This window comes from Gastrolobium bilobum, unplaced genomic scaffold, assembly GCF_033153095.1.
Source record: "Gastrolobium bilobum isolate Gb01-03AN ecotype WA unplaced genomic scaffold, APGP_CSIRO_Gbil_v1 utg1533, whole genome shotgun sequence".
Lineage (NCBI taxonomy): Eukaryota > Viridiplantae > Streptophyta > Magnoliopsida > Fabales > Fabaceae > Gastrolobium > Gastrolobium bilobum.
The window spans coordinates 229,530-239,246 of NW_026897265.1; the positions used below are offsets into that span (position 1 = coordinate 229,530).

At 38.2% G+C, this 9,717-nt stretch overlaps 2 protein-coding genes across 2 annotated transcripts in view; both read right to left on the reverse strand.

Moving 5' to 3' along the window:
* Positions 1 to 6,124, reverse strand: part of LOC133305598 (DNA-directed RNA polymerase III subunit 1) — a 25,854-nt gene extending 19,730 nt beyond the window's left edge. The window contains exon 1 of the mRNA XM_061505851.1: positions 6,072 to 6,124. The gene's annotated coding sequence lies outside the window, so the exon portion shown is untranslated. The remainder of the gene's footprint in view (positions 1 to 6,071) is intronic.
* On the reverse strand, positions 5,127 to 9,464 carry LOC133305595 (DNA-directed RNA polymerase III subunit 1-like). Its single transcript, XM_061505848.1, has 7 exons — positions 9,391 to 9,464; positions 9,136 to 9,265; positions 7,948 to 8,097; positions 6,921 to 6,954; positions 6,323 to 6,510; positions 6,072 to 6,181; positions 5,127 to 5,421 (listed from the first exon to the last, which is right to left on the reverse strand). The coding sequence occupies exons 1-7, from the start codon at positions 9,462 to 9,464 to the stop codon at positions 5,127 to 5,129; spliced, it is 981 nt and encodes a 326-aa protein (XP_061361832.1).
* Positions 9,465 to 9,717: the final 253 nt, after the last annotated feature.

The window sequence follows — 9,717 nt, forward strand, 5'->3', positions numbered from 1 at the left end:
TCTATTTTTTGTATTGAAAAGAAGTTTTTGTATATTGATATTGAATAAATTACATGAGTGAGTATTTATACAAGAAAGAATCGCTAAGAATGACTAAGCGATGACTAATCAATCCTATCACAATCCTAATCACAATCAATTCTAATCAATCACAATTAATCCTAATCAATCATAATCAATCCTAATCAATCATAATCAATCCTAATTAATAGGAAATAAAAACGGAAACATGTTTGAATTCTAATTTTCTACACTCCCCCTCAAGTTGGGAGGTAAATATTGATCATTCCCAACTTGCCAATCAAGTCTTCGAATGCTGGACGGTGTAGGCCCTTGGTAAGGACATCTGCCGTTTGCTCTTTGGTTGGAACATATATCAAATGCACACTTCCATCATCTAATTTTTCTTTGATGAAGTGACGATCAACTTCCACGTGCTTTGTTCGATCATGATGCACAGGATTTTGAGCAATGCTAACAGCTGCCTTGTTGTCACAATATAGTTTTATTGGTAGGGAATATGAAATCTTCAACTCTTGAAGAAGTCTTCTTAACCAGATTCCTTCACAAACTCCATGAGCTAAAGCTCGAAATTCTGCTTCAGCACTACTTCTTGCAACCACTGTTTGCTTTTTGCTTCTCCAAGTAACAAGATTTCCCCACACATAGGTGCAATAGCCTGAGGTAGATCTTCTGTCTACTGATGAGCCTGCCCAATCTGCATCAGTGTAGATTTCAATTGTCCTTTTATACCCCTTTTTAAAGAATAATCCTCTTCCTGGAGTATTCTTGAGGTATCTAAGCACCCTATAGACTGCACTAAGATGCTTCTCCTTGGGTGAGTGCATGAATTGACTAATCATACTCACCGCAAAGGCAATGTCAGGACGCGTATGAGATAAGTAGATTAGTTTACCAACCAATCGCTGATATTGTTCTTTATCCACCTCATTCCCATCTTCAATACCTAACTTGGTATTAGGTTCCACAGGTGTCTCAGCAGGTTTACACCCTAACATTCCTGTTTCCAACAAAAGATCTAGAACATATTTCTTTTGTGTTAGAGTGATGCCTGTTTTGCTCCTAGCAACTTCCATACCAAGGAAATATTTGAGAGTGCCAAGGTCTTTGAGTTCAAATTGAGCTGCTAGAAATTTCTTCAAGGTGTTCAATTCCTCAATATCATCACCTGTAAGAATTATATCATCTACATATACAATAAGAATAGCAATTTTACCATCCTTAGAGTGTTTGTGGAAGAGAGTATGATCAGTCTGTGCTTGAATGAAGCCTCTTCTTTTGACTGCTTGTGTGAATTTGTCGAACCATTCTCTGGGAGACTGTTTCAATCCATATAGAGACTTTTTTAGTTTACACACTGATTCATTTCCCCTTTCAAAACCAGGTGGAGGATCCATATAGACTTCTTCATGTAAGTCACCATTTAGGAATGCATTCTTCACATCTAACTGTTGCAGAGGCCAATCTAGATTGGCAGCAAGAGATAAGAGAACTCGGATGGTATTGACTTTAGCAACCGGAGCAAAAGTCTCATGATAATCTATCCCATGAGTCTGAGTGAAACCCTTTGCAACCAATCTTGCCTTGTATCTGTTGATGCTATTATCTGCATTGAATTTTATTGTAAACACCCATTTGCATCCTACTGCCTTTTTTCCTTTGGGTAGGGTCACTATCTCCCAAGTTCCATTTCTTTCTAAAGCATTCATTTCTTCAAAGACAGCATCCCTCCATTTTTTATCATTGAGAGCCTCATGTATATTTCTTGGTATCTTTGTACTATCCAACATAGTATTGAAAGCACGAAACCCTGGGGACAACTTTCCATATGAAATATGATTAGAAATAGGATGAGTAGTACAAGATCGAGTACCTTTTCTGAGAGCAATGGGCAAGTGTAGATCATTTTCACCATGACACTCAAGTATTGGGGTGCTGGAACTAGAACATGGTTCAGTATCCTGGCAGTGTAGAGGCTCTGGGTTATTCACACTTTGAGGAGGCTTTCGCCTGCTATAAACTTGTCCCCATGTTGAGGAGGCTCCTGATGGTGAGGATTATGTAGCTCCCCCTGTTTCCAAAAGTAGAGGTAATACTGTGGCATTAATAGGTTCCCATGACTGATCTTCATCTACTCCTATAGACTCCCCCTGAAGAGAAGTCGAGGGGAAGAAAGGGTCATTCTCAGAAAAAGTGACATCCATAGAGACAAAGACCTTACGAAGAGAGGGTGAATAACACTTATAGCCACGTTGAGTAGGAGAATAACCAATAAAGACACACTGGAGAGACTTAGGATCAAGCTTAGACCGTTGATGGGAGGGAATATGGACAAATACAACACAACCAAATAACTTGAGAGGTAAGGAGGAGACACCTCGGAAGGAAGGGAAGATACGAACAAGACTAGAAAGAGGAGACTGAAATTTCAGAATGCGAGATGGCATTCGATTTATCAGATACGAGGCAGTGAGAACTGCCTCTCCCCAAAGATATTTAGGAACACTCGTGGTAAACATAAGAGCCCGAGCAACTTCAAGGAGATGTCGGTTTTTTCTTTCCGCAACTCCGTTTTGTTGGGGTGTGTCAGGACACGAGCTTTGGTGAAGGATGCCATGTTGGGAAAGATATTCTCCAAGAATAGAGTTAAAATACTCTTTGCCATTATCTGTACGAAGAATTTGTATAGCAACTTGGAATTGGGTTTGAACCATGGCATGAAATTTTTTAAACACGGATGCAGCATCGGACTTATCCTTTAGAAGATACACCCAACAAACTCGAGAATGGTCATCAATGAAGGTAATGAACCATCGAGTACCTGAAATATTTTTAACACGGGCTGGACCCCATATGTCGCTATGAATTAAGGAAAATGGGGAAGAGTCATGGTGAACTTTAGAAGGATAATGAGCACGAGTATGCTTGGCAAGTTGACAAATATCACAAGAAAACAAACTTGGACTTTTATTAATAAATAAGTTTGGCAACAACTTCTGAAGATAAATAAAATTTGGATGGCCTAGCCTACGATGCCACAGCATAACATCATTACATGAATCAAAAGGAAACATAGAGTTTTTTTCTACGAAAACAGCTTCATGAGTCACATCCTCCTCAAAGTAGTAAAGTCCACCATCCTCTCTAGCACTGCCAATCATCCTCTCCGAGTCCTGTTCCTGAAAAACACAACCATGTGGAAAGAATTTAGCAAAGCAATGCAACTCAGAGGTGAGCTTGCTAATGGAAATGAGATTACAAGTCAGAGAAGGAACATAAAGAACTGATGTCAAAGTAATCAGCTCAGAAAGTTTAATGGTTCCGTGTCCCGCAATCTGGGAAAAACTGCCATCGGCGATCTTGACCCGAGAAGGTTCAGAATATGGAGTGTATGAACAAAACAAGCCAAGATTACCTGTCATATGATCAGAGGCTCCAGAATCAAGGATCCAATGATTTTGACTATCAACATGGAAAGTTGTACCTTGCTGGACCACATGACTAGTGGCCTTAGGAGGTTGCTCGTGGTAATAAAAAGAGTGTTTTGAGGAAGCCATGAATAAAAAGAGAAGGGTTGACCGTTGATGAAAAATCAAGTTTTGTAAACTTTTGATCTGACCTCTGGAACAGGAAGGGGAGAAGCCGGCGAGAAGGTCTGTGCAAGTCGCGACGGAAAAAAAACGTCTGGAAGGCGGCGCGTGGTGGCGCGTGCAGCGGCTGACGGCGATGGGTCCAGCGGCGGTCGACTCGTCGGATCCTTCTGAGTCGAATGGTCACCTCACTTTTTTGATCGGAGGTCAGTAAACTAGGTTTCTGTGTTGGACAGATTCAAGGCGGTGTTTAGGAGGTGTTTGACGGTGATGGAAGTGTTTGGATGGTTATTTCAGATTTGAATTAGGGTAGGAACGAACCCGCTCTGATACCATATTGAAAAGAAGTTTTTGTATATTGATATTGAATAAATTACATGAGTGAGTATTTATACAAGAAAGAATCGCTAAGAATGACTAAGCGATGACTAATCAATCCTATCACAATCCTAATCACAATCAATTCTAATCAATCACAATTAATCCTAATCAATCATAATCAATCATAATCAATCATAATCAATCCTAATTAATAGGAAATAAAAACGGAAACATGTTTGAATTCTAATTTTCATGTAATATATACAAACAGGGCAGGGGATCAGAAAGCCTCCTAAAAACAAAAGAAAGGGGGGACAAAAGAAACAATAGAAAATACAACCATCAGCTTATAAGAGATCTGCAGTCCCTCAAAATGTGCACCAAAGAAAACAGTTTTAGAACACCATGTGCATCCAAGATGGAAGCACAAAAAATAATCCTATCCCAAACAATGCATAGACCCTTTTTACTTCTTTATCAACATTAACATCACCTTTATTCCAAACTAGTTGAGGTAAGCTTTTTATGTCTTTATTTTGAAATTTAATTTGTTCAAGAAAGATGGGGTCAGCAATGATTGGACTCCTAATCATTTGATCATAGAGGCTTTAATACCTTGCCAAGAACCTACACTCCTACAAACTTGCCAAGGACCAATTCTCCTACAACCATAAGCTGTTAGGTGGGTTTCCATGAACAATTCAATTTTTTTATATTTCTAATGCTTACAAAGAGAGCACAAGTCGACAACACCTTTACATCAATTTTCCATTGAAGAATACGATTGATAGGGACTGGAATTAATACTGGAAATATTATACTACTCAAAAGGGCAATTTCTTCTACAGGGGAAAAATACTGCTCCATTAACAGAAACACATACTGAACAGAAGAAATGCAAAAAAATGCAGCAATAAGAGATAACAATCAAAGCAGATATACAGACTCTACCTTCCCTGGCCTAAGCCACCAATTCTCTCTAAAATTATGTTATGCCACTCCACTATTTCCCAACACCTCCTGTTCACATTTCCTTTACCGTCCAATCATTGCAAAATGCTCCTTCCCAATACCTTGCTGCCACGTGTACATTCTGCTACACTGTCCACTATTGTTTTGCCCTTACTACTAGCAGCATTCCTATTTCTCATCTCATAAACACGTATAATTTCCCTAGGCCCAAAACACTCAAGCTCACTCTTCTTTTCTTCTTTTATGTGCATGTTTCAAAGGCCCGCCAATACCCTCCCCTATCAGTTTCCCCTTGTCCAAACAAACCACTGCCACAGACACCTTCTCCACCTCTGAGATCTGACTGATCTCAAAGTACTGTCCAATACGGTACAACCAACCATGTAGGTCATTGCCCTTAAAATATGGCACCTCTAGCAAATGCATCCTCTCCTCTCTTTGCACCTCCTGAATGTCAATGGACCCCACGCCTCTGTTCCTGGTGCACCTATTGCTACCTTCCCCTTCCAAACTCAACCTTAAATTTCAAACGACTACCACAATCTTCTGTGTCATCATCAACACCAAAAACTTCGATTAATATTCTCCTAGATCAGGCCAGAAATTCTGTCCATCCTCTATCCAATGCTTTCGAGTGGCTCTCCAAGTGTGTCAACACCATCCAGAGGCTCTAAGGATTGGAAACTCTAATACCCACTTGATAAGGACTGATGAATACCGAAAATAGGATAGAACAAGGAGATCTCCTTTACATGGGAGGAATACTGCTCAATAAACAGAAAAACATACTAAACAGAGGAAACGTAGAAAAGGCAACAATGAGAGATAACTATGAGAGCTGATACACAGACTCTTCCCTCCCTGACCTAAGTCACCAAATCTCTCCACTATTCTTTTATGCCTCTCCACTATTTTCCACCCCCTCCTTATTCATGTTTCCTTTCCTCTCCCATCATTGCACAATTCTCCACTCCAGTACCTTGCTGCCACATGTACATTCTGTTCCACTCTCCCACTACTGTTTCCTCCTTACTTCTAGGAGCATTCATATTTCTCCTCTCATAAAAAAGTATAATTTTCCTCGGCCTAACCCTCCAACCCAAACTCATCAAAAAATGTTGACAAAGGAAAAAAACAGATACACAAATGCAACCAAACTGGAATTACCTCAGTGATCCATCCATTATAACTGAAGGTCGAATAGCAACAGGTGGCACAACAATGTTTGTTATGATGAGTTTCTCTGGTCTTTCAGCAACATAAAGTAATTCACAGTCCTACAATAAAAATGTTCAACTTGAGAGAAAAGTAAACCTCTACATGGCATTCATGATGTCTTCCATCTTTAAAAAGGGAAAGAGAAGGAAAATCAAACCCGAAAAACAACAAGAAAACATCCACATAATATAAATATCCACCTTGTCAAGCATCCTTTTAAACAGGGAAAGAACTTGGAAAGGATCGAGAATTCGAGCAGTCAAGTTGTTGGTTGCTCTAGCCTCTCTTATATGAGAAAGTGCTGATTGGAGCTCTTCAACACTATCATTGTTACATTTTGAGCAATCATGAATGATGCTTAGCGTAGATGCAACCTTCTTTACTGAACCTGTATGACAATAGTCATCACCAATATCACCATACAGACACAAAAAGCACATATCTTAACATGCATGAAGCAAGGCAATCATATTTAACCCTTACTCCTATAATGGTTGGCAATTCATGCAAATATTTCCACTCGTGGAACAAGATGGTATTTTCTATTGAATAGGGGACAAAATGTTTTATTTATGCCATGTGTGGTGACAATTAGTTCAAAAAAATGGGTGCCCTGAAGCAACATCATTCCCTAAAATAGAAGACGTTTGAATAAAGCAAAAAACAAACCATTGATATATCCGCATCTTGGGCACTTCCCGGCTTTGTTACAATTTTTTATTATAGACTCTTTCACGAACTCAATCTTCTGCAATTCATCCATTTTGGGATTTCTTATTTTCTTCAAATATTTTTTACAGGTATCTTCATTAAGGAGAATACGAGCACAGCCCTGGAAAAAACACCAAACAATAACATATGTTGAGATATATAAAACCATTAATGTAACTTTACCCAACAACTTAAGCTTTTGGGTTGAATTGGTTCTTTACATGGTATCAGAGCCTCGTGTCCCGGGTTCGATCCTCGTCGCCCCCCACTTTCTTTCAAGTGGAATTTCTTTGTTCGCACAGGTAGGTGGACCTGTGCATTGTCCACCCTTCAAGCCCAATGGGCTCTCGTTTGAGGGGGCGTGTTGAGATATATAAAATCATTAATGTAACCTCACCCAACAGCTTAAGCTTTTGGGTTGAATTGGTTCTTTACATGGTATCAGAGCCTCGGTGTACCGAGTTCGATCCTCACCGCCCCCCATTTTCTTTCTAGTGGAACTTCTTTCTTCGCATAGGTAGGTGGCCTGTGCATTGTCAACCCTTCAAACCCAATGGGCTCTCGTGTGACGGGGCGTGTTGAGATATATAAAACCATTGATGTAACTTTACCCAACAGCTTAAGCTTTTGGGTTGAATTGGTTCTTTACAACATATAATTCAAGTAGAACACTAAGAAACACAAAATTAATTCAAATACATATTTAAAAGCATGCTATATTATATATACAAAATTTATGTCAGATAACTGTAACGAAGAAAAAAAATTGATTGAGTAAAATAGAATGTCCATTAGTAATGAGTATGACATGCAAATTTGCAAATGGATTTTTATGCATTATAACATGAGTTTTGTACATATTATAACCTTACTTTTTCAAGTAATGGCACATCAAGCTATTATCTAATAATAGTAGGTTGATACCAAGGTTTTACTTCGAGTCCTTATCCTTTCTCCCTAGTTATGGATGAGCAAACAAGAGATATCCAAGAAGAGGTGCCTTGGTGTGCTATTTGTAGATGGTATTGTGCATATTGATGAGCCTTGGGAAATAAAGGAAAAAACAAAATCCAGAGAGAGAAAGTAGATAAAGAACTCGTAACAATTCAAATACCTTACATATACACTTCAGTATTTCCACAATGGTACTTAAATATCCAACATTGAAAACAGGAAGGGCAAGGTTTAAGTATCCATAGTGCCCTGGACAGTCAAGAAAGCTCCCATGGCATGTTGCACATTCAAGACTTTTATTAGCAGGGCCCTGAATTCAATGAAAAAGATTGCTACATTAGCATTTTATAAAGGGAAAGGCATGAGCATTAGGAAAGAAAAATATATGATCAAACAGATTAAAAGTTCAAACAAGTAATATCATCCAATTGTGTATTTCATCAACCTGACTTCCTTAACAGAAAAAAAAAACCTCAAGTCTGACAAAAGCTTTACTTACGAAGGTTTAAATGTAAGACTTCTTAAACCAGCAAACCTATTAAATGGATTTCACGTGCAAAACACTAAAATGTGTGTTTTAATTCTCAAATAAAAAATAAACTACCAATATCAAAAGAACTCAGTAACTTCGGGTAATGTGTTAACTGGATAGCAGTTTATAGTGTGAGGATAAATTAAGATGTGTCATGTGTGTCTCTCTTCCTATATGTGTCACTCTTTCTTGCGAAACAAAGTACAATGCAGGAAGAACACACCAACTGTCAAAGTAAAAACACGCCCAAAAAGGGAGCAGGATAAACCATACATGTTATACTTCATAAAACAATGAAAAAATCTAAAGAATACAAAGCACGGACTTGCACGCACATGCATACACATGTTTATATACATATATGCCTTATGGAGCTTCCTTTCATGAATAAATTTGACTTCAAAGTTCAAACAACAAACTTGGTAGTTCCACTTAATAAGCATTGCCTCATATATAAGCACATGTCCAATAAGTCATAATCTATAAAACCTGTTACCAAATTGAACAGGCAATTGCTTCATCCATATAGTACACCCAGACACAAAGGAAATATATCCTAATATATGACTGCTACATCTACCATCTCATCATAAACCCAACAAACAAAAACCAAATATCCCATAAATAGTGCATTGCAGTTCAAAATTGTAAACAACTCCAAATTCAACCCAGGCCCAATACACAAAACAAACATTATCAGGTTGATTTAACATCCTATATCCCAAATGCAACAAAAAAAAAAAAGAGAAAATTTTAGAAGCCGAACTGCACAAGTTGCAAACTCAAAAAGCGTAGAAATAGGAATATAAAAGGTACCATGCGAGGATCCAATAAGCCACCATGAACGGGCTTTTTAAATGAATCATAATAATTACATCTCCACACTTGAACTTCACCAATTTTGCCGACTTCTGACTCTGATAACGTGGAAAACTGCATGTTCTTTCTGCAATAAACAAACAACAAAGTAACAATCCATTTTTTTTTATTCGCAAGTGAATCAAAAACAATGTGTGATGATGATGATGATGAGAAAGTAGGTTATATATATATATATATATATACACTCACACTCGGCGTGGCCCTGCATCCTCGATGTAGGGTTCTTTAGTGAAGGTTACACCTTCGGCTCTCGACCTATTCATCTCTACAGTTCCTCTGGGAATGAATTGAAAGGGTTTTCAGGTTTCTTTAGCGTGCCACCACTGAAAAATGAATTGAAACACATAAAACTTGTTTGGGTTTAAGGCTAAAGGTTTATAAGACTTGGATTTACGATGAATCAGTCTAACCCGGAAATCAATTTGTTATAATTACCCAAAGTAAAAATAAAAATAAAAATCAATTTGATGCGCTCTGATATACTGAGAGATGTTATTTGATTATTCATTATTTAAA

Excerpts from the sequence above, each read along its gene's own strand:
- LOC133305595 (XM_061505848.1), bottom strand. The coding sequence starts at position 9,464 with ATGAATAGGTCGAGAGCCGAAGGTGTAACCTTCACTAAAGAACCCTAC. Across the intron at positions 9,266-9,390 it reads GATGCAGGGCCACGCCGAGT|AAAGAACATGCAGTTTTCCA; the intron begins GTGAGTGTATAT and ends TGTTTATTGCAG. Across the intron at positions 8,098-9,135 it reads GCTTATTGGATCCTCGCATG|GGCCCTGCTAATAAAAGTCT; the intron begins GTACCTTTTATA and ends CATTGAATTCAG.